This window comes from Centropristis striata, chromosome 14, assembly GCF_030273125.1.
Source record: "Centropristis striata isolate RG_2023a ecotype Rhode Island chromosome 14, C.striata_1.0, whole genome shotgun sequence".
Lineage (NCBI taxonomy): Eukaryota > Metazoa > Chordata > Actinopteri > Perciformes > Serranidae > Centropristis > Centropristis striata.
In genome coordinates, this window is record NC_081530.1 from 24,952,503 (window position 1) to 24,978,500 (window position 25,998).

At 38.9% G+C, this 25,998-nt stretch overlaps 1 protein-coding gene across 1 annotated transcript in view; it reads left to right on the forward strand.

The window, feature by feature from the left end:
- Positions 1 to 25,998, forward strand: part of csmd3b (CUB and Sushi multiple domains 3b) — a 380,920-nt gene that overhangs the window by 268,616 nt on the left and 86,306 nt on the right. The window contains exons 14-22 of the mRNA XM_059350826.1: positions 5,291 to 5,473; positions 5,839 to 6,165; positions 9,034 to 9,228; positions 11,397 to 11,535; positions 12,645 to 12,832; positions 13,182 to 13,370; positions 18,090 to 18,206; positions 18,653 to 18,868; positions 21,938 to 22,126. Of these exons, the coding sequence (XP_059206809.1) occupies positions 5,291 to 5,473; positions 5,839 to 6,165; positions 9,034 to 9,228; positions 11,397 to 11,535; positions 12,645 to 12,832; positions 13,182 to 13,370; positions 18,090 to 18,206; positions 18,653 to 18,868; positions 21,938 to 22,126 (1,743 nt within the window). The remainder of the gene's footprint in view (positions 1 to 5,290; positions 5,474 to 5,838; positions 6,166 to 9,033; positions 9,229 to 11,396; positions 11,536 to 12,644; positions 12,833 to 13,181; positions 13,371 to 18,089; positions 18,207 to 18,652; positions 18,869 to 21,937; positions 22,127 to 25,998) is intronic.

A 25,998-nucleotide genomic window follows, 5' to 3' on the forward strand; every position in this document is an offset into this window, starting at 1 on the left:
TATTTAGTTATTTATTCAGAAGTTTTTCTTAGATGGGCGGAGGGAGAGATGGTAACATCTTAGCAGGACAAAAATGACTTAAATGCCTTTGAGATGTGGGTGTCCTGTTCTCTTAGATTGCAGAAATCTTTGTGAGGACAGGCACATCCTGAAATTCACTGATAATGCTGGAAGCACAAACCTATTACAGGGTCATGAGATGGAGTCTGGGCGTGCAGTTGAGGAGTTTTTACAGCACACTGGAGTGATGTATTTCTGCACCATGATGTGTCCAGATCAAAGAAAACAGCCCAATTATTATCTGGGATCCTGAAGTCCAATTTACAGAAGGTTTCAGGTGTTTGGGAGTTACACCATCGAGCATAACAAACAATTTGTGCACTTTATGTAACAAGAGCCGACAGAGATTTTGTGTTTTAATGAGAACAGAAAATTGATGTCTTTCTCAAGCACATCTCCTATCAAATCAATCCTCAAAAGCTCCTCAGTGGCCTGGTTTGGAACCTGAGAGAGGTATGAGAAATGTCAGTATTGTGTGTGTATTAAATTAGATCATTTTCATTCAACAGACCGTCCTCACTGATGTCTACAGTGGGTACAAGTCAATTTGAGCCACTCCCTTTAGGTCACAGATTCAGACAACCACAAACAAATTAGACAGGCTGAATTTCTCATTTCTTCCTCACACTGCTACTTGAGTGTACATAAGACCTCCCACTTAATTCCTATTCTTTGTGGCTATTATAACTGCCTCATAGTTTCTCCCCTCAATCTATTCATTCATTTTTTGCCCCGAACAGCATAATCATAATGTTTGGTCAATGCAGCCGTGATAAAGCAAAGGTGCAGGCAGTGAGCAAGATGGAAACAATACAAAACCAAGACAGGAAAAATACTACCGACCAAAAACAGTGCTCAGATCAAGACAAAGGACATAAAATGAACAATTAAAATAAAGATATAAAAATGATGAATATATGAGCATAATGACATAAAAAAAACGAAAACATGAAGGAAACGTTGTCACTTCCAGCACAGTTGCCAGCAAAAGATCTTTCTTTGTTTCTGCAAACCTTGAAACATGAATCTGCAACATTTTTTTAGTCTTATGATAAAAGCAAGAAAAGTCTTGTAGGACTTTTAACATAATTTTGGTCTACCTTTGAGTTGGAGGAGTGGGAGGTGGAAGGGACCAACCAACCAATTGTTGGGAGTAGTGTTTTTGTGCCTCATTGTTGGAAGTAATGCCTAACCCTGTTATATTTACCTCAACTTAACTAAGTGTTGTTGGTGCCTTAACTTAACCAAAGTGGTTTTACAGTGTTTTCAAAGTGTTTAAAACAGCAATGATACATCTTAAAAGCAGCTATTGTCAAACTTACAAGGTGTTGTGGTCATCACGTGTTTGTAGCGTGCTTAAAGCAGTGGATGGTACATGTCACAATAAGAAAGGGTTGTAGCGATTCAGAAACATTTATATTCAACATATTTGTGGTTCAGAAATTTAAAAATTCAACTGACAATAGGTTGGGCACATCTCGATTTAATGTTCAATCATTCAAGGAAATCTTGCAGTGCAGGTCTTGTAAACACTGAAAAGACGGGTCACCTTTCATGCAACACTTTCTCAGCTTGTCCTTCATAATGCACCTTATTCCTTTCCAGTTTGACAAAATCAAGGCCTTCCGTTATCCATAATGAATGCAAAGGAGCCATTGAAGATTTCCACTTGAGCAATCCCAGGCGTCTGACTAGTCGGGTGACAAAAGCTGTAGAGGCTTCCTCTCGGGAAGAGAGTGCTATTGTGGGTAGAGATGCAGATTATTAATTGATGTGGTTTAAAGTGTTTGTGTATTTTGCTTTTGTTTTGGAGATGTCGGTAAGGGATACACACATTGAAAATACAGCGCAGCAACAACCAGAACTTGCAGGCGACAGCTGCTAGCATATGACAAACATTAGACATCGCATACAGCAATGCATTCAACATTCGATTACTATTAGCAACCTAGCCATGAAATCAATTTCACAATGGTCACAAAAGAGAAACAGCCAATAAGCTTTTTTTCCTCCAATCTCATTATCCACCCAAAAATCTATTACCTTACTCTCTCGGGTCTTTACAGGTAATGCATTTACACTCCTTCCGTGTGTTTGTGTGGAATTTTCTGTTTGTGTGCAATCATGTGTATCCCCATGGACAATATGGTGCGAGCATGATGCAGTATTACAGAACAGAATGGAATGGGGCTCAATGTGCAATCACAAACATAATATTGAAGTTGCACACACATATACACCCTCACTCACGCACATACATATACTTGAAGGAGCCTAATCCCCTTTGTGAATCTGTCAGCCTTGTTGTTACAAACACAATAGGATTATTTGTGTGTGTATGTGTGTGTGTTTGAGAGAGAGAAATGTGTGTATGCCTGTGTGTGATACTAAGGGAGAGACTCACTGTGGATTTGTGATTGTGTGGCTCTGTTAACGTGTGTGTGTGTGTGTGTGTGTGTGTGTGTGTGTGTGTGTGTGTGTGTGTGTGTGTGTGTGTGTGTGTGTCTGAGAGTTGTAGTATAGGAATGTCCCGACAGTACGCCTATTTTTTCTCCAAAGCAATTTGTTTTCTGTTCTTCTGCAAGGTGTGTGTGTGTGTGTGTGTGTGTTGGTTTGTGTTTGTGTGTGTGTGTGTGTGTGTGTGTGTGTGTGTGTGTGTGTGTATGCGTGTCTGTGTGTGTGTGTATGCATGTTCATGCACAAGCATGTGTGTTCTGTAGGTTGTGATTGGTTGAGTCTGCGGGTCTCATAAAGACGATGTCATGATGGAAATTAACGCAATACATCACAAACATGCACCCGGACACGCACACACGTACACATACTAACAGTAAAACACACAAACAAAGCACACACCTTTGCCTCCTGCCACGGGCCACTCCTGTAAATAATACCAAAAATAGGAGAGGAGAGCGGGGGAATAAAGGAGAGGAAGGCTGGGAAATAGAGGGTATATTTCCTGAAATACCTTACACGAAAATTTTAGACTAGAGAATTATGGTGACACAGTGGCGCCTTTATATAGAATCAGAGAAGGATCTGTGTAACCTCGTGGTCCGACTGAATGAGAAAAAAGAGGTGTCATAAATACTTGCAAACTCAGGGGAAGGAGGCATGCAGAAGGAGATGGATGCAAACTTGCTCTAGGCTACGTGAGCTAAGAAGTAGAAGCATTCAGGAAATTCGCCTGACGCAGCACACCAAGAGCCAATCATCTCCAAGCAAGACTCTATTCAGTTGGCAGTTTATTTCTGTTCAAAATGGATGATGAGCTCTTGCAGCATGACATGGTGTTTCACAGCAGGGAAAGATGGCCATTGGGTATTTCAGGCTGTAACACCACATGGTGACCGCAAATATTGTATATGCTGGACTCCAGAGGCTGGATGAGCCAACTGACATATATATATATTCACTGACAATGTTTCTCTTTTGCAAAAGGGACAGAGGAAAGATGCAAGTCAAATTAGAAGAAATAGTTGCTATACATGTGGCTATAGCTGCATTGTTTCACCTAACTTCTGGTATGAACAAAAATAATTAACCCTTTATCAGGCAAAGAATCATATGTGGTAACTTGAGCGGACATTTTTTTTTTTTAACTTGAGTGGACATCTATAACAGGTCTCCTCGCTCTCCGTGAGCTCATAGGATCACATGGATTTCTACATCACAGATAGTGACACTGTGGCATCTGACCAATCAGTAAATCACACAATATTCAAGCTTTCCTTTATTGTCATTGTATTTAAAAAGTATACAACTAAATTTATGTGTGCTTCTCATATATAAGGTGCTTTAAAAAAGACATTCAGACATTACGCATATGTAATAAGTAGTCTAAAAAGATAATAAATAGTTTAAAGGTAAAACATAAAGTGGTAATGGATGCAAATGATGTGTTATTGTCTATTTAGGGTTGCTGTGGGAAAGAGACAATAATAAATATAATAATAATAAAGACTCAATTGACCTCGATTTGCAAGATAAAAATGAAACATTTTGCAAAAAGTCTTGTAATATCCTCCAATAACACTTCAGGGTTGAGATTTTTAATATCCAGGAGTGCCCTATAAAGGGTTAATAGCCATTAATATAGTACAGCCAATTCTGTGAGGTACTCTAAAGTTGCTGTTTTTGTTCTGGTGGTTGTGGATAAAGCCGCGAAAATGGCTTAAGTTTCCTCTCTGATGGTTATTATAGTGTGCACTTAAACTGAACTAGTCTACACTTTTTAGGTTATCCTTTATTAGGTGGCTTTAGGTGGCCGCTACAGGAGTGCTATACATACAAGAAGAAGAGCATTTAAAAATAAATAAATAAATTAGGTGATTACTCTACATTAAACTAGACAACCTGGATCCTGTGGGTTTTTTTTTTTTACATGTTTATGCTTGTTGCACAGGTGTATTGGTAAAATAGTGGCTTTTTATTTGTGATTTTATTTCACTTATTTACATCGATTAGCATCGTTGGAGGAGCTCAGCCCTGACACAAAGCAGGGAAGGCTGCATTGTGATAATGAATTGCACAAAAATGTTAAAAAGTACTGATATAAAAACTAGTAATATTGGAGCTTATCAATACTACAGTCTTTAATAATTTAGCAGTAATAGTTTAGAGTAATATATTTTCTGCCGCAGATTAACACAGATGTGCACTGTAATAAATTATTCTGTCGTCATTTAATTTTACTTAATATATTTGCTAAAATGTATTAAATATAAATGCGTCCTTGATTTTGAGGCAGTTGTTTAAGTAACTTTAATATAAAAATGTTTGAGATCGAATCTACTCATTTTGACTACATTGAATATAATCTTTATGTGTCTGTAATTCTAAATCAAGAGAATTTTGAATGGATCCAACAAAATAGAATTAGTCCGTTTTTAATTGACAGGCACTTCCTGTTAAGTTGTTATTAACTCAACTTGTAACTTAGTTAGATTTAATAAATTATATTGCGTCTAATCTGTTGGCTAAATTTTATTGAGTAGCTATTGTTTATCTTTTTTTACAGTGTGGTGCTTTCATGAGTATTAACAGCAACGGGACATTATATTTGTGGGTCTCACTCGAAATAAATAGAGCTCATGTTAATGAAGGACCTTGTCACCCAGTCTGATGATTGGGCTAATGGATGCCAGTTTGATTGATGTCACAATGATGGGGGTCTGTGACACAGAGGAAAAACACTCAGATGTCTCCTTGTGAAACTGTGTCTTTACAGAAATAGACAAAGAGAGTTGTGGTGACCCTGGAACTCCTCTCTATGGAATAAGAGAAGGGGACAGCTTCTCAAATGGAGGAATCCTGAGGTTTGAGTGCCAGTTTGGCTTCGAGCTGATCGGAGAGAAAACTATCTCCTGCCAAGACAACAATCAGTGGTCGGCAAACATCCCCATATGCATATGTAAGTATTAAAATCATGCATAGGTTATTTTCAGGCACTTGGCTGCAGAGAGGGGGGAAAAACATGACATGTGCTCTGCTGTGATGTTGATAACATTCAGTCTGACCTGTCACCATGGTGACAGTACAGAGTTTATTATGGCCTGGAGCGGTCGATGACCGATGATGCTGTGGCGATGAATATTTAACAGGAAATTTCTCTCTCTGCATCTCTTTCTCTACCCTCCTTTCCCTTTCCTGAAATTTTATTTTCTCCCCACTCTCTGTGTCTTTCTGTCTGTATTTGTATGTCCGTCTGTCTCTATCTGTCCGTCTGTGTCTGTGTCTGTCTCTGTCCATGGTTCTGTACCTCTCGTGCTCCCACAGTCCCCTGCATGTCCAACTTCACAGCTCCCTCAGGAACCGTCCTCTCCCCAGATTACCCAGAAGGCTATGGGAACAACATGAACTGTGTCTGGCTCATCCAATCAGATCCAGGCTCCAGGATCCACTTGGCATTTAATGACTTTGACCTCGAGGCTCCCTACGATTCCCTAACGGTGAAAGATGGCGAAACAAATGATGCCGGCGTCATAGGGAGGTTCTCTGGAGCTGAGAGTCCTTCCCATCTGACGTCCAACACTAACACTCTGAGGCTCGAGTTTCAGGCTGATCACTCGATGTCAGGAAGAGGATTTAATATCACATACAGCAGTATGTCATTTTTCTATTTCGCTTTATTCCACTTTCCTTTTTGAATACAGGGAAATTGCCAGTTTGATTTATGGTGCTGTGAAGCAGGATAAAATGCGGTATATTGATAATATTCTACATTTGTTTTCCCACAAGTTGAAGTTTGATATGTATGGTTATGGCAGAAAAAGAAGATCATTTAGGACCATTTTTATTTTATTTTGCGGCAGAATAATTCAGGAGCGTCTGAGGCTAAAACACTGATATGTTTTGAAGCTATGAAACAGTACTTCTCATATGACTATAAAGGAATTGTATGCATGAATTTCAGCCTAGACCTCTAGCAACTGTGTTAAATGTGAGGCGGTTTCATTCTGAAACAGTACTGCCACAAATAAAATGACTATCCTCCTTATTCCCAGGCCCCTTGATACCTTGCATGAATTATCAGCGTGATGATAACATAACAATGCACTAATCCTCTTTCATAGAGCGATTGGTTAATAAAACATGTGGAAACTGAGGTCAAAACCACCTGTTGAACCTCAGATGGGATAACATTGTTGTACCTCAGCCTTTTACTATTAAGAGATTGAAGAAAAACCTGAATAAGTGGTCTCAGAAAACATAAACAAGCATTTTTCTGCCTTTTTTTCTGTTGCTAAAGACCATCAAATAGCTGGAAATTGGCACGCCAGGTAGGATTAAAATGTATTTTAGCTACCTACAAAAAATCAGTGTAACTGTACACTTTATTTTGAATATTTCCCCGGCTTTATCTTCCTGTCAGGCAGCCCTTAACGGAGAACTGAAGCCTTTATATCCATCTATGCTTCTTATCAAGGCCTCTAGACTCCTTTGACAAAAACAGTCATTTAACCACACAAAACACAGTAGTTGCTGGTATACTGATTCCTCAGTTTTTAGCGTGTTAGTTCCGAACCCTTTAAAACACCAAAGTCACACAATAACAGAAACAAATTAACTGGTCAAGCTGGCAGTGCCAGCAACTCCTCTGTTCTGTGAGGTGAAATGACTGTTTTTGTCAAAGCAGTCTGGTGGCTTTGAAGAGAGCATATATGGATATAATGGCTTCAGTTTCCCATTTAGTTTCCCATCAATATAAAAAATATTCTTAGTGTAGCCCACACTTACAATAAACTGATATTGATTTATTCGATGGGCCTTCCTTTAAGTGGATAAAATACATTTTGCTGCTGCCCCTGTCCTCAGCAGTACATTACTTTCTGTTTCTGTGCCGATACTCCAGCAAGACCCTGACTATGGATAAATGCCTCATACAGCCCCACTTCAAAGATCTAAACTGTATCTATAAGTATTAAAAATAAAGCAGCATTGGCTTAATTGAATGCAAATTACTTTGACCTTTGTCAGTTAGATGCTGTGGATATATATCTCTTCGGAAGTTACAGAAATAATAATTTCTACAGAAGTGCTCAGAGAATAGGATGGATATAGTTATTATCTCTTACCACAATCACCTAGAAAGAGCGTGATATTTCCCCCCCTCAAATATTTGATGTTTAGATGTTTCATTTTGGATCGGCTACTGACTTTGATCAGCCTGGAGGCTTCAACAAAACAAAGAGTCATGCTGGAAAAGACAAAAGACTAACGTCACCGATCAAAGAGGTTTCATGTGGTCACAGCAGCTAAGAATAGAGGTGTAGGTTGCAGAACAAAGAGGCATGAAAGACATTTAGAGAACACTTTTTGGGAGCTTTTTTGTTGTTGTACGCAGAGTCAGATGAGAACATCATCATTTCATCATCTTTATCTCTGTGCGTCCAGTACAAAGAGAGGTCCAGGATGCGTTTAACCTTGTTAAGCACAAAGACTTGAAGTGAGCAGAACCTGTGTAGTTCTGTCAAAAGTGAAACAGCACACCTTCCAAAACCTCCTAAATTGCCGTTTTTAAACTTCCTACCTTGAGTCTTTCACCCTTGTCAAAATAGAAACAGAGGGTTTAGTGTTTCTCAGCAGTTCTGTCTTCATTGTAAAGTTGTCAGCTGTGCAGACTTTTATAACTGATCAAAAGCCGGGTGAGTCTTAGATGCATTGATGACTCGCTTGCTAGACAACAGGATAGAACATGTACAGTAAATAAGATAGTTTTGGATTTGTTGGAAGGCATATTTGTTCATTTTTGATGGTGGCGAACTGTTTGCCCCTGCTCGCAGTCTTTGAGCTAATTCAGGCTAAACACGTCCCCATACCAGACAAACGGAAATGGAAATTGATATTGATCCTCTCATCTGACTGTGGGTTTGACAGCAAACAGACAAAATGTTGAAATGTTCTGTTGACAAGTTTCCTCACAGTGTATCTGGCATTTCAGCTTACACTGGTCTGTATCTGAATTTTTTTAAATACTTTTTGGGTCACTGCATGTCATTTTTAAATCTCTATCATCTGATCACAGCACATTGCTTCACCTGGCAAAACATGGGCAATATAAAGTTGGACTTGATTGAACCAGGCCATATCCAGAAGAGGATGTGCTCACATGAGTTTTATCAGAAGTTCCAGTTGCTTAGATCCAACGCAAGCACAGTGCAAATATATTTTCACATACAAAATGAGCATGTTAGCAAAGATAGAGAAAGGCAAAGCAGTAATATAGAACAGACAGATTACAGGAGACGTTTTCCTGGCCAGGGCTGAACACTGAAAGACGTCACATTGCAGTAATAGAGCTTTATGATTAGTTCTCTGAAATGTAATCAAAATGTAGCCTGTGAGTGCTAGTTAAATAAAGGTCTCACATTCTTTAATAACATTTCTTGTGTGCCTGTCTCTCTCTGCGGGCCTCTAGTCTCCAATTTGTTTCTCATCATATCTTTGTCTCCTTGTAACTTTTTACCTCAGCATTTGGTCATAACGAGTGCCCAGACCCTGGCATTCCCATCAACGCTCGCCGCTTTGGAGACAGCTTCCAGCTTGGCAGCTCCATCTCTGTGGTCTGCGAGGATGGTTTCATCAAAACCCAGGGAGCCGAAACCATCTCCTGTCAGTTAGAAAAAGGAAAAGTCATGTGGAGTGGGCCCATCCCTAAATGTGAAGGTAAATACCGACTTGATTGCTGATTAAACTATTAACTCGGGAGCAATGTGTCATCCAAGATATCATCATTACCAGAGAGTAAAGACCCAGGAGGTGGAAATTAGCTACTGTCAGCTCAACAGATAAGTTTTAGAGGCGTCCAGTTAGCCTAAACATCCAGGGAAAGAACTATTAATACACTGCTGCCACAGGTACAGCAACTTACAGATTGCTGACTGTAGCAGCATCTAACAATATCAGGTAACAATCTTGTTAGCTACGTGTGGGAATATATCTATGGAGATAACCTTTAAATTAAATGGAAAGTTAATGTCAGGTATATGAATATGTTATATGTAATTATATATAATTATCATTGTGGTATGTTTTAAAAGTCACAAGAAACAGTGACCATTTCCTGTAAAAGTCAAGTGAAGTTTGCTCATTAGTCATTACACCACTCCACTTTGACTGCAGCTATTCCATATAATTATTATACCCATTCCACACTATAACACTGTCATTTATCACCCATATACAGTCAGAGTAATTATATTACCATTTAAATATATAATAATTTGTCAAGGTTGCATTAACATAACGTTTAATCAGCTGCTTATGTGAAAGTACAGAAAAATAGAAATGTAAATTTGCTCTGTTAATCTCAGATGGAACAAAGGAGCTAACGGTCGAAGTGCTCTCGCTATAGCTCCAACTGCAGATATAATTAACTTAAGATATTTCTAAGACTGCTGTTGTTGATAGAAGTGTTGATGGTACAAAGAAAGGCCATGTTAATTATGCTTCAGGTCATTTAATGTCCCCGGATCCTTTGCAGCTAATGTGTATCTGGAACTACTTGGATGAAAATCCACTTACTTGTATTCAAGAGTACAGACCATAACAAATTGACTTCAGACACTAAGTTAAACTCTAAACAAGATCCCATTTAAAGAAGACTGGAACGGAGCAGCTCCTGGCTAATGTAACCTTGTGTTACCTCATTTATGTGTTGTGTTCTTTAAATGAATTAATTTAGCTTTATTCTTTATCTTTATGTTCCTTTAAATGCTTAAGTATGTATATTTTTTGCATTTATTGCCATCCTTACATTATGAGGAGGGCAGTTAGTGCAGTAAGCAGTTAGCTGGTGATCATAATGGAGCATTTTAGCAGCTAAAGAATCATATGTTTTCCTAGGGGCATGGTGGAGACCAAAACAGAGCTAAAAAGGGGATAAATATTGAACTCATCTTAAGGTGGCAAAAGAGAAAGTTCTAAATTACTGAGTGTTAATCTTGCTCTGTGTCAATGTTGTGTTTACAACGTGTTGCTCTGCCCCCAATAGACCAAAACAAGTTGGATTTAATACAGGTTTGAAGAAATAATCTTGTGCTCAGTGCTCCAGAATCACAAGCATTTTAGGTCTGATTATTTTAGTTGCACATGCAACCAAACATTTTCATTGGTCACACTGGTGTGTGCCTGACATTTAGCAGCTCTGTCTCTATGTGTGAAACTGTGCCCTGTACCCCAACCTTAAATTATATAGGTAATTAAAATTAAGATAATTAGTGGTTTTCTAAAGGAAAATGCTGCGTTGCCCCTTCCACCTGTCCCTCGCCCTAAAATGTATTAATGAGAAATTACCAAGGTATGAGGGAACTGAGAAAAAAAGGTAGCAGTGTATAATTTAAACTAAATTATGTGCTGGAGCATCTAAATGAAAAGTTATGCAAACCATTGCAACCAAAAAAAAAAGTTAGTCTGGCACATTTTAAATTAAATCTTAATCTTTGGGCTGATGGCACAGTGATTAGGCCTCCAACAGGACTATAGATAGTTATGCAAAAATATCTGCAGACATTATAGTCTATGAATAAATTGGCAAATCAGGGCAAATCAATCTCATCAACCAGTTTACTGTCGCAGAGAACCAGCTTAGCAACAAGAATATTCATTGAATAAAAATGTGTTCAGCTGCTGGTGAAGCTGATTTACCAGCAAAATATACTTACTGGCTCCTGACAGATCTGTTTGGTGTCAGGTCTCACTCAACACACATCCACTTGGACGTGGACTTCACCAAGACTCAGGCTAAACTAAAGTGTCATAAAAAGTAATTTCTTGTATTTCCCTTTTTCACCCTTTGTATCTCCCTCTCACTTCTGTTCATTGCCCTCCTCCAGCCCCGTGTGGAGGCCACTATTCAGCCCCAACTGGAGTGATTTTGTCTCCTGGGTGGCCTGGTTACTATAAAGATTCCCTCAGCTGCGAGTGGGTGATTGAGTCAGAACCTGGACGCTCCATCAAAATCACATTTGACAGGTGGGTGGCATAAGTCTTTTATTATGCATAGTGTGAAGACTCTCTCAGCTCTAAACGACTGAAACATCTTCACCAGCTTGACGACACACAAAGACATCAATTTGAGGACACATGCTCAGTGAATGCAGAAATGAGCAGCAAAAAGCTCCAAACGCAATGGAAACTGTTGTGAGCTTCTTAATTTGCAGCACTTTTTCTAAATGCTGCGCAGGTGTCGTCAAATGGATGTTCTAGTGTGTCGTCAAGTTTGTGAATGTTTCTTCATTTCCCTGTGTTGTGTCTATTTGCATGTTGTTGGTTTAATTTGTGTTTCATTTGTTGAGCTCTCAGGGCAGCTACTGGAGAGGGAGAACTGTGCAGATTCTTCTGAACAGCCATCAGTTACATCTGACAAGCAGAGATTTACCAGACTTAAAGTTTATGGGCGATATAATAATACATTTCATAGCTTGGATAATTAAAATTGGGAGTTGTGTATTGATCAGGAAGGCTGGGTAATATTTTGGTTTATATTATGTGCCCTCTGAGCTGTGAACCGATGATAGAAACAGGACTTTAGAGAATCCAGTAAAATATTTTTTTTATTGGTTTGAGTTTCCATTTCAACTTTATTTCACTGTAAAGTGCAGTTAATAATATTGGCTCAACAACCTGTAGGGGGCTTAAAAGACTGGGCCTCTTAAACTTTTCCCCCTCTAGCATGTTAACTCAATTACACAGAGAAACACACAGGAAAAGAGGGTATGATTTTAATGGTGGAATAATCTCCTGTTCAATGGTAATTTTATTTTACAGCAGCACAACGTCAATTTAGCAGGACTAATTGGTCATCAAACTGATTCAGTCCTTCAGTGTTCCTGTGAACCTTCAATTATAGCACCTCAAACAAATATACTGCAGCTATTAACTTCATGTTGCCTTGACAAGCTAAATGTTTGGGCATGGGTACTGCAAAAAGATGCCGAATTATGTGAAGAACATAACCCTGAATTTTTTGGAGTGTTTGGAATTAAATTTGAAGGGTTTTATTTCATGATAGAGTGTAACTTAAAAAAATAAATAAAAAAAGATTATCAACGTTGTGATATTCTGATATTGTTCTCTTACAGGTTTCAGACTGAGCTGGGTTATGACTTTCTGGAGATCCATGATGGTCCAAACCTCTTGTCTCCTCTGGTTGGCTCCTTTAATGGTACCCAAGTGCCCCAGTTCCTGTTCAGCAGCAGCAACTTTCTTTATCTACTGTTTACCACTGATAACAGTCGATCAAATGCCGGCTTCAAAATATTATATGAAAGTAAGTAGAAATAAATAAAGCATATGTGTGCATATGCACATGCTAATATGCATTGCATGAGAATTATATGCATGCACTTTCAGCACAAACATCACAGTAGGTGTGCTTGATGTCAGGAAATAACATTGCACTCGTAGCCCACCAGACACAGATTCACAAGCTGGCCTGACATGCAGGTCATTACCTGCAAACAGCAAACCACCATGATAACACAGCATGGTGCTTTATGTGGAGATTCAAACCATCTGTGAGTTTTAGATTATGCAGATCAGCAAAACAGCAGATACAATTCTAGTCTTTATGCACATACTGTACATACCATTTAGTCATCTTATCTCATTTTTTACAGGCGTCACAGTGGACAGCTACTCATGCCTGGACCCTGGTATCCCAGTCAACGGCATCCGGTACGGGCAGGATTTCTCCATCGGGTCCACGGTATCATTTGGTTGTGATTCTGGCTACAGACTCAGCCACGAGGAGCCGCTAGTATGTGAGAAGAATCACTGGTGGAGCCACCCTCTACCTACATGTGACGGTAAATAGCTTTATTACATGTATGCAATAAATATAAATGCAGCAACACATTTCATCTTGGAGCAGAGAACATACTGACATGACATGGTGGCGTGATCACCTTAGCTGCCGCCCTGTTCCCCTTTAAAAATAAAACATTCCCTCCTATCAATTAAAAAACATGTTTAGGCAAAAATGTATTATTTCGTTGAACCATTCAAAAAAGGACAAGGAGACCAAGGGATGTGGAAAAAAGATCAGCAATTGAGCCCACCATCCTTATACAGGGAGCTGAGTCACATAGAACATGTTGTTCTGCGACAAAACCACTAGTTGAATCTCTCTCTCTCTCACACACACACACACACACACACACACACACAGACACACTTGGATCTAAGCAGAGGCAATTTGCAGTGAAGGCTGCTGTGGCTGTAGGGGATGATTTGAGGAGAAGATTAGAGATCTGTGGGCATGTACAGTGTGTGTGTGTGTGTGTGTGTGTGTGTGGGTGTGTGTTGGCGTGTATGTGTGTGTGTACTGTATGTCAGCACATATGCTTGTGCCATGTGCCTCCTGTCACCTTCTCCCCTGTGTGAACCATGAACACAGGGAGGTTTGAGGTAAGGCTGACGAGAGCCTGTGTTGGCTGTCACCTTCTCTCTCTTCTGTCTCAAATCAAGGAGTGAGAGGGGGCACAAGAGTAGCTGAGGGGAGTAAGGGAGCTCACTCTCGTTCTCTCTCTCTCTTTCACTTTCATTCCAGCCATGGTGGAGCAGGAGAGGAGGGAAGAAGGAGAGATGCGGCACTGTGCTGCATCAGTTTTGCGGCGGCTTGCTTCCTTCGACTTGTTGGCTCGTTCGCTTCTTAACCACATTTGAATTGCACAGTTCCTGGGACTGGCAGTGGTTTCCTCCAAGGAGGCAGTTTGAGCGCATAACATCAAACACGCTGCCTGGAATTTGCAGGCTGAATTCCATTAGACTGTGTTTACACAGTATGTACCCATACAAATATAGGAAGTATTTACTGGTGTGGCTGGTAAGAAGTGATCAAGCCTGACGATTGACAACAAGTCGGAGTTGAATGCAGCCCTGGAAAATGTTGCAGAAATGTTTGTTCTTACTGTGTATTGGAAAATAAGCAACATTCTTTCATTTGATGTGGATGTAAAATGAAGGGAACAATGAAAATATTATCATATTTAATACTTATGTTGGAAGAATAGTCAAAATAAATCATATTTTCTCCGGAGCCTAGGATTCCTTGAGCAAATATGTGGATTTAAATGCAGTTATTGAATACAGAAGTGCATTTTCTCAAGTACTGTACTTAAGTTTAACTTTGACATACTATGTAGTTACCTTTCATGGATATTATACTTCATATACTCCATAATATCTAAGTGGGAATATTGTGTGATTTCACTTCAGTTAGATATAAGTAGGGTATACTAATACTACTTACTTTTAGTAAAAGTCTAATGACATGATACAGTACTATACTACTAATTTCTTAAATTGGCTCCACGTTGACGACTGCAACATTTAAATACTATAAAACATAGTTTGTAAGTGATAAAAACAGATAAATGCAATAATCTATTGTAATAAAGTGTAAAGGTTGCACATCTGCAAAACTATTTTTACTATTTTTACTTTTGATACTTTAGGTACACATTTTTTAGACCATGGTATCTTACTTTAACTAAAGTGAAGTATTTGAGTAATTCTTCCACCATTGTTTAAATGAGTCAAGGATGATTCAAATGACTTTTCCATTTTTTGTGGAATCACTCAAGTCAACTTCATTCACGTAAAAGACAGAGTGGACAGAACAACCCTCTCACGGAAAGAGGTGGACAAGAAGATGAGATGGAAAGAAAGATTGAAAGAAACTGGCAGAGAGAGAGATGTGATGCAGCATTCAACATTAGGAGTTTCCTGGCAGAAAACTATGAATAATTAATAGCATTCTGTATGTGTGTGAATGAAGCTTTTGTGCTTTTATGAGTGTGTATGACAGTCTGTGTATATAAAGTGTGTGTGTGTGTGTGTGTGTGTGTGTGTGTGTGTGTGTGTGTGTGTGTGTGTGTGCTTGCATCAGCATATTTTATGGAAATATTCCCACTTCTCTCCCTGGTTTTTAGGGATGCTGAAGTTGTAAATGTTGTATTATGTTGTATGTTGATCTTGTATGTTGTTGTGGTGGTGATAGTGCTCCGTGTGGTTTGAGCACATCTCCAGTGTCTGACCTGCCTGTTTTATGTGGTTTTAGCGGTGGTCACCATTGGCCAGGATGTGTATGGATCGTAGTCTGGGCTGCATTTCTCAGAATTGGTAGTTCTCAGCTCCTATTGAACTGCTTAATTGTCCTGCTTAAGGAAACTTCAGCAGAACTTTTCAGGTTTGACCTTCTCCCAGCTGCACTGCCACCGTTGCACTTTTGAGGTAATGTTATGGCATTTTATAGGTTTATTGTAAGAGGAAATGACAGGCCAGTCGGCCAACTGTAAGATGAACCAACTGGAGCGAGCAGGAATGAAGCACCTTGCAACACATGCATGCATTAGTATGCATAGAATGAGCAACAGATATTTCCAAGCTTTTCCGAGGACCTCGTCTCAACTCTGAGCATCTCTGTGCGAGCACAGCTCTCTTACTGCATTACAATGTACATGGCTTAACTGTGTGCAGAACTTACAGGGTCATCCTGAGGCCACATTGTGAGGTTAAAAATGTTTTAAGTAGTCTCTAAGAAACATTTGCGCTGCTTCACTGCTTTGAATATCACTGCTCCAAATCCCTTGAAATCTAACTGTATTAAGGGGAAAAAAAGATTTCAGAAACAAAAGAAATTGTACGGCTCTTGCGCAGCATTAATGTTGCGGAAAAGTAGCTTAAATAATATTCAAGAAGTGTTTTTCTTGGGATTTAATTTCTTAGTTTTCTTCCTCAAAACAATTTGGAGCTCAGAGACTGTTCATCCCAAGCAACACAGTCTTGCAGATAGGTTTCAATGCTCCCACACTTCTCAGATAAAGAAAGTACACTTATTGTCCAGATGGTCACTTGTTATATAACAAGCAACTTTGCAAATCAGCCAGTTACTCCAATTACTCCAATAACTTTTTTCTCACATTCCTCGGCTCACAATATATCCACGGCATATATTTTTCATTGATTTGAGTTGGTTGTTTTATGCAGAAAATTGTTTTGTTTTTATCCTGAAAAACACCAGAAAAAAAATAATCTCCCAATATGTATTCACAAATTGGCACTAAAATATTGTTGATCAGGTTCGATCACGCTCAGTAAAACAATTATTGCCACACATAGGAAGTCGTGATAAGGCATTTGCGGCGTAGATCTTGATACTTGAGCTCATTATGTGTTCGCGCCTACAATGAATATCTACGTGTAAAGCTGTCTCCACTTGGTCGTACTCTAATGCAGGATACTGTGGTCGTTACGTCCACTTATTCTGACCTACAGTAGATTGTGTTGAGGCACTGCATTCTATAAATATATACATGGGCGCCCATAAAGTTGACACAATCCTCTGTTAATTGTGGTTTCATTTTCATTGTGATATGTTTGGAAGAGATTGATTAATAAAGTTCTGAGAAGATATACACTTCATCTATCAAGAATAAACCACATTGTCACAATAATTTATGGAATGAGGTAAAAAATATTTTATTCCAACTTTATGGGATACTGTGTATATGTATAAGTGGAAAAAGACAGAGAGTGTATAGACACTGTACAACTAATGTATAATGTATTTGTGTTTTTTTTTTCGACACTTTTTTTCAGAATATATTGAAAAAATGATGCCACAACAATGTCAACCCTATAGTGACATTCACAGATGTTGGAGCCTGTGTGGTTAAATACAGCTGTTGTCAAGATGAGTAACAGCCACGATACTAGTGGTTAAAACTGAAAACCACTACAAAAACAATAATTTCCAAAATATGTCACCATGTTCTAAACTGGCACATTACAAACACTCCAGAAAAGTAAAAGTAATAGTTGTATTTTGGAACATAAAACAACAGCCATAGCAAACTATGTAAAACAGCCGATATATTGATATTGGCATTTTTTTTTACTCCCAAATATCGATAAAAATCCAGTATCAATCAGGTCCTAATTTCTAATTTCTCAGGAATATTATGCACTGTCAACATATATGAGGAATGACTAGAATCACTGATGCAGTTAATCATTGTCAGGGGCTGGTGAGTTTCAGGGACATTTGACTAAATAAACAGCAAATAATCCATTATTTATCATTTCAGTGTGGGGTTTTACATTATTTATGTCATTATTTTATGTGCAACAGTGGGAGGAATAAATCAGACGAAAAATCGGACTCAAATATTTAAAGTAAAGCTAAAATGGGAACAATTTCCCATTTCAAAATGTGTGACGAGACACACACACACATTTTGCAGCTGTTGGAGCATGCAGACCTTTTTACCCACAAGATTCAGACGATCTCTCTAACTCTCTCTGTGTCTCCGTGTGCCTCTCGCTCTCTTGCAGGGTTTGTGCATGGGTGCGTGTGTGTATGTACTATAGAAGTGGTATTAAAGGTCCGCTGGGAAACATTATCTGTTTTAGCTATCAACAATCTGATGCTAACCTTCTCTCTCTGCCTCTGTCCCCTGTCTGTGCGCATCTCTCTCTCTCTGCCGCTCTCTCTTCCACTCTGTCTCTCTCAATCTATCCAGCTCTATGTGGCGGGGATGTTAGAGGTCCCTGGGGAACCATCCTTAGTCCCGGCTATCCAGACAGCTACCCTTCATCTCTCAACTGTACCTGGACTGTTGAAGTCAGCCATGGGAAAGGCAAGAGACACACACACACACACACACACACACACATATATCCACACTCCTTAATAGACAGAGGCAGAGTGAGAAACAGTAGCAAGTAGCACTCACAGCAGTGCAGCTTCTGCTCTACTACCACCACAGACTGGCTATACACTGGATTCTTAGTGTTTTTTATGGTTTATAGTTTATATTTGCATTCATATTTATATATGAGGCTGAAGTCAGTGAATCTATGGAGAGAAGTTGGTTAAAAGCTCAAATTATTTTAGCATATTTTATGTTTTATAACCACTCATGATGTTATTAATGTATTATTTGTATCTGCTGTAATCACACCACAGTTTATTTATTATTAATTATTGTTACTGATTATAACTGTGAGCATATTGATGAGCTGAGAATAAAACTAAAGATCAGTTTTCTCTCTGTTTACCCTTCTGTGTCTGTGTCTCCAACAGGAGTCCAGTTTCAGTTCAATTCTTTTCATCTGGAGGACCAACACGACTACCTCTTGGTTACTGAGAACGGAAGTTTCCTGCAACCACTGGCTCGCCTGACAGGCAACGAGTTGCCTAGCAACATCAATGCCGGTCTCTATGGCAACTTCAAAGCCCAGCTACGATTCATCTCTGACTTTTCGATTTCATACGAGGGCTTCAACATAACTTTCTCTGGTAATTTACTTTCATATTGTACTATTATACTTCAACAAGGTCAAAATTCAATCTACCCTGAATTAGGTCATTAAAAAAGGGTTTTCTCTTGCTTCCTGTACTGGAAAAATTTGGTATAATACTGTTGGTTGTAGAAAGTTGCTGAATGCAAAACAGTGATGTAAAAATAGTTAGTATCAGTCGTAGATAGTTGAGTTGGACCTGCACCAGAATCAGCCTAGGAACTCATCGAGTTTCTCCATAAAAAAAAGAGAGCAGAAAAGCATCTATGCCAGAATAAAGACAATTACAGCCTCTTTAAATGTATTGTGGTAAATTATCAGTCTGAGCTTTATTTCAGGTAGTAAAGTTACTTAGTTGTTAAGTTCATTTATACAGCACCGTATCACAGGGTGCTTCAAGATATTAAAAGTAGATAAAACCTAACAGACATAAAATACAGACATCATATAAGTGTGGGAAGCTAAACAAAGGCAGGTTTAAAGTGGTGAGTCTGAAGCTGTTTTTTAAAGTTGTCCACAGGTCTTAAGGTCTGACAGGCGCTGAACACTAAAGCACAATCTTCTTTAGTTTAGAGCATGAAGTGTGGTACAGCAGACAAGGCCTGATCAGAGGATCTCAGTGACCTTCCTGTGATATAAAGCTGAAGTAGCTCACTAATGTAGGTGGATGTTTGACCTTGTAGAACTTAATGGGATCTTGAATTGGATCATCCAACAGATGATGAAAGAGAGACAAATTTTTCCCTCACTTCAGGTGAAAGACTATGCCAATGAAAGCAGTTTTATAAGGAATAAACTCTCAGAAAAATGTTTTTTTTTATCCAATTCTTGATAAGTTTAGGGAATTATGAAAGAAATATATGAGAAAATAATTTTAGTTTATAGCTTTAAAGGCATATTAAGCAGGGAATATTGCATACTGTTTGCAAACACAACATATAAACTTGGCCACTCTTCCACAGCTCAACAAAAGTGAACACAAAACCCTTATTCACTCTTATTTTTGAACAAGCTTTGTCTGCATGCCATTTCAGCTTGATATTTGCATTTTCTTGATGCGGTGGCAGCTATTTTAGTAGCTTTGCGCCCAAAGTCTGAGACCCAGAAACATCCAAAACATAGCAAAATTAAAAAGACAAGAGAAAATACATTATTTTTGTGTGAGTCATCATGTTTTCTCTTTTTTTTTTTTTTAAATAGTGTGGAGTTACTAGTGGCACCCACAGACATTTTTCATAGTGATGGCCATCTTGTGGTGGCAGCCCACAACCAAAAAACCATAACTGGATTTCAGGATTTCTATTATTCAGTTATTCTAACTCTTCAAAGCTACAATTCTCCACAAAGGGAGGCATATACAATGGGGGGAAAATAATGGGACCCAAAACTGAGCCTTGGGGAACACCATGAGTCAGCGTCACAGGGGTCTGCAGGACTGACCCAAAAGTGCCCACCCACTGCCTACATAAGTCCACTGTGTCAAAAGCTGCTCTGAGATCCAGCAAAACTAAGCTCCTGCATCACCACGCATCAAGATTGCATCTGAGATTTTGACAAGAGCTCTTTCAGTGAAGTGGAACCGACAGCAGCTATGACTGAAAATTGTCAAGAATACAATGCACATCCAAGCTTCTTGGCAGACACTTCTTCAAAAACTTTATCTTGACGTGGCAGTTTAGAAATAGGCCTATAGTTTGTGGCATCAATGCTGTTTTTCAGAGAGTCCTGGGTATTATGGGTATTTTTTTGCCTTCACAAAAAATGTGTCTTGTGTCCTCTTGTGCTACAAGTGCAACAGTTTCACTTCCAAATTCCCTTCATGTATTTTAATGCAAAACTGTTGCCGTTTTAAGTGCATTCTCTCACTCATTCACACACACCACTTGTCTCGAGGACTACCCATAAAACCTTGAGACTAGCTGAAGGAAAAAAGCTTAACAGAGGAGTCAGGTTACACAACATTAAACTGAATGTAATCCACCATTAAACAGCACAAAAAAAGAGAGATGGAATCCACATAGGTAAATCCATTCCAAAATTATGGAAAGGGTTAAGGGGCAGGATATAGAGAAAGTCCATAGCTCCACTGCCCTTCACAAGTCAAGATCCTTTACCTAACTGACCTTTCTACACGCTGTCGTTGACTCTGGGATGAAGGAGCACTTGAATCTGAGTCTTCACTGAGAGACATTTTGCTGCTTCCCAGATGGCATAAGCTGATACTCAGTATGTAACACATGGAAGGTGTCACCCGAGATGTGACTTGCCAATCTCAACATGCTTAACATGCTGTCTCCTCCTGCAGCATATTCTGAAATACGCATCACATCCGCAGCCCGCTGAAAATGAATCCCCTGCTATACCATGCTAGGCACGAGTGCAGCGAGTGCATTTCGGGACACAGTGGAGTCAACTTAGTCTCACAACTTTTGGAGTAATTGTGCACAGTTGTACATAAATTCTGATGTGGAGATTATATTTTAATGGACTGCATTTTCAAGAGTTTTTTATCACAAGAGTTACTGCATTATTGAGAAGGGTTTTCTTCGCACACAGAGAGATCATGGCCATGAGGCGTTTGTTTCGTTTCAGTTAACATTTAGCGGTTATATAGTTGGCTTTACTTAAGGTATTAATTTCATCTCACATTAAAGGGTTGTGTTGTTGGTTTGACTTCATATATTGTGGTGGGTTTCCCTGGACTTTGAAAGTGATGGGTATTGATTTGTTGATTTAACACCATTAGTAGAGGACACTCTAATTTGCACTCTAATCTCATCACCTCTCACTTGCTCTTATGAAACACTCAGCAAAACTGAGTGTAGCTCAGAGAATCACAAAATTAAAAACATGTTTTGAATGTATATTTTGACATAGTCCATTTCTTTTAGCAAATACAATTCCACTGTTTCTAGAAGATGGATAAGACATGATCATTTAATTCTCCAGCCCTGGTTTTCAGCCAGAAGCACCAAAAGGGCAGATTTCAGAGTGCTGACCTATGTGTGCATGTTTCATGTTTATTCATGTACACATTATGTAATCAGTTTCGAATTGTTTTCTGCAGAATATACTTTGGAGCCATGTGAGGACCCTGGGATGCCTTCGTTTGGCAGGAGAAACGGCTACAGTTTTGGCATTGGAGACACTCTGACTTTTTCCTGTAATATGGGGTACCGCCTAGAGGGGGCACCAGAGGTGATCTGTCTAGGAGGAGGACGGAGAATGTGGAGCTCACCTCTACCAAGATGTGTCGGTATGTGATATATTACTGATTTAATTTCTATATTATCTAACCTCCTGTCTCATTTTAGTGGTAAAATAATACATTTGTGTAGGATTTTGTCTGTTTAGCTTCCACGAAATGTTCCATGAAGACTTAAAAATATTTTGGATTTTGTCACATCACCAGCCACTGCAAATTGCAAGTGGTTCATATGTAACAGCTACAATATTTAAACTTCACATATTCAAAGCAATACCATAGATTTTTTTTTAAAATAGACGCAGCTTCCAAGTTTAAAAAGTAAAGCCAAAGGCCTTAAACCTGCATTCTTTCTAATGGCCAGCAGGAGGCAAATTCACAGGTTGCATAAATAGCTTGTGTAGTAGTCTTTCAAAAAAATTAACCTACGTCTCACTTGATTTATTACTCCAGTAAACATTTTCATATTAAGTTTATTGTCTCAGTTGGAAGCCTTCTTCAGTAAAACCTGATGTTTATTTTGTATATTATTGCTCCATTCCAAGTAAAATTAGCGATAAAGCAGGGTATGTTTTAGGTTGTTGCTACGTTGTTTTTAACAAGTCGTGGACTCGGTGACCGTTGAATCAGCATAGAAACATATGAAAGCGTATCCATGGCACTATACTGTAAGCATTTGGTTTATGTAGGTTACTTTCAAAGCTTTTTTGTTAGCAGTGACTGTTGGCCGTGCTCCAGCCAGGAGCAGTCAGGTTAGTGGTGTAGGTGGGAGAGCATAGTGTCCTCTGGTTATTAGTCAGCTCCACCCTCTCATCCAAATAATGGTCACTTCTGGCTCCAAAAAAGAACACAACAACAGCCGAAATGCCAAACAAAAGGCTTCGAAATGTTAGTCCACAAACTAATGGGTGACATCACAGTGGCGACATCCACTTCTTTTATACTGTTTATGAGCAATACCACGCCATGTTTATCTTTAATCGTACGTCTAATTAGCAATTACTGATATAGTGTTTAGTTTGCCTTTTGATGCTATCAAGTCAGTGAAAATACTGTATACTACCTTCTCAATTATCAACAAACAAACAAAGATGAATAAGATTTGAATTATGTAACAGACTTTTGAACAGAGCCTTGGACTGCAGTGACCAGAAAATCTTTGAGCTGCTAAACTGCTTCAGATTCTTGGGAAACACAAACGTTTGTCCACTTTGTACACCCAGGAAAGGAAAAAGAAAAACTTGAAAAAAAGGCTCTTGCTTTTAAGATGGTGACGGAGATGGCACAACACAAAGAGAATACCTTTTAAGATCATTGAGAACAGAAACATAGCCTCTCCGGTGATTCTACTTTCAAGTCGGAAGTGCATTTTAAGTTTAATGACCGCCTGTCCTTGATTATTCCACGACTCGTTTTAAACTGTGTTCCAAAAATGTCATTAAATACAGTGAATTAAATTGACACTAAACTGAATAGGACAGTAGTCTATGTAAAAGCCACATTTATATAAGCCAAATTTCAGTTACCGGATGAACAATAAATGTCAGTGATATTTCTTCAAGGTGAGTCATCAGTGGGCAGAGAGTTTTGGCTTGTTCACAGTCCTATATCACCCCTTAGAATTATAGTTTTTACAATCAAGGACATTATCAGGAATATGATTGGGATTTTTTCTTTAATTTAACACCGAAACATTTTAGGATTTATCATGTATTTTGATGCTTGAGGCAGAACATTGTAGGGCTTATGTTTCAGTAGGTTAATCTGCCACTGAATTAATGAGGTAATTAAAGCAGTTGAGTGTTACAAGCAGCAAACAAAAACATGCATGTGGAGGCAACATGAGGTGAAATTTAAATGCAGTGTGCATGCATACAAATGGGAGAATGAAGAACCTCTCCATGAACCCTATGCTCAAGGCTGCACAAATTGCAGTAAAAATGTATCAATTAGAAATAAAAAAGGTTTTTACCTTGGGTAGAAAACTTGAGTTGTATCACTAGTTAATAATGTACAGAGTCAGGAGTAATGAGAAAGAGCCTTAAGGTAAAATAACCAAAATAATTCTCACTAGGTTTTGAAAACATGTAATGGAAATCATTTTAAGTATGGACTTTCATAAACATATTCCACATGAGTTCTTAGGTCTTCTTACTGACACAAAATCAAGTTTGTGCTAATGACCCAAGATAAAACTAACTAGAAGAGAAGAAAGAGAGAGAGGTGAAGGTCTAGCGCTCAAATGAATGTATTTTTGAAAGTTAGACAGCGTGCGGGAGTTTGTTTGCAACTTTTGATTGAGTCATCCTCTCCTACGCTCCTGTCTCATGAAATATATGTGGTTTTATGTGTTGAAAAAAAGAGAGAGAAAATTATGTCAAGAGAGTCATGGACTTGAATCTCTCTATTATTCTCTATAGCTCTATACTTCTCTTCCTGTGTTTGTGTCCTCTGGATTTATGAGCAAACCAGTCCTTCTCCTTGATCAAGAGACTTTTCTTACAATTTTTTCCTGGGCAACATAGAAGGACTTAGGTACCGTCTTTCAATAGTCAGGATAGGTCTAATGCAGTAGGCATAACTTCAGGGTCTTTATAATCAAGAAATGTGCGCATTTTGATTTGATTTGGGTGCAAATGTAGAATCAATAAGAGGTGATATGAAAAGCAAAAGAGACGACTCTGAATGTAGTTTTCAGCAACACTATGAAAAGCATGAGACTATACAGGTGCAGGAAGATAGATATTACCATCCAGTTCTAGTAAAAGAGCAGATACGGTGTATAGCTTTGTCATTTTAGACTGCAGGTGAGGATATTTTAAACACAGATCTTAGTGTTTACGTCTTCGGCTCTGTCATCAACGTGTGAAGACTGATAATGCTAAGAGGTGGGAGTGGTGTTTCATGGCGGTGTTCTATGGCGAGGTGCAGTTTGCTATATTTAGTATGTGTTGTGTTGCATTGCTGCATGATGTCGTGCACATCACACAGGAGGGATTTATCTATCTTAGCACTGCAAACTTTTGCATCGTGCTTTGTGTTTGCCTTTGCCTTTGTGGTCTTTATTCACTAAGAGATTTACTTTGCAGGTTTAAAGCATTGCTTTGGTGGCCTGTGTTACACGAGACTCCCCAGTGAGTCAAACATATTGTTTTCAAGTACTGTCCAGAAGGGAGTTGGAGAGGTATCAAAGAGGTGGCTCTGCTTTGCCAGAAAATCAAACAGGCCTTTGTTTTTTGTCTTTTTTCTACTCTTCTATTATATCTGGACATTATCTTCTATTTAGCACACTTGTTAAGGGAAATGAGACGGAAGCAAGAGGAAAATGTAAAAAAAAAAAAAGAGACAGGAAAAAAGAGGATGAGGCGAGGAGAAGAGAAGAGGAAACTCGTGAGAAGCGGAAGAGGAAGGTTGATTGAAGTAGAGGAGGGTAAAGGAGGCACTATTCATAGAGAGGGAGACAGAGAGAAAGAGCAAGAGCGAGAGAGTTGAAGAGGAAAAAGGGAGAGGGTGGAGAGGTAATTTTCTAAATGGAAACTGTAGCAGCGTGATTTATTGACGATATGACAGCTGTAATATGACTATTACACCAGTAGAGACACAGAGAAGGGGAGAGGGTGGGAAAAAGAGAGAGAAGGGACGTAGATACTGTAGATAGAGGGCACATGTGAGAAGTGCTGAGAGTGGGTATCTTTAGGTAAATTAGTTCCTCAGTTTTACTGCCTGCCCATTCTCCTCAACTGAACTAGATGGCTGACAATACAGCTGCTTAAAAGGGTTGTTAAATTACACGCACACATACACACAAGCACACATTAGACGTATTCGTCCATTTACTGGAAGAAAAAAAAGGAATCATCATCTTCTGTGAGATGAAGCAATCTTTTTACTCTAAGGACAGCCTGTGTTCCCTATAACTGCTC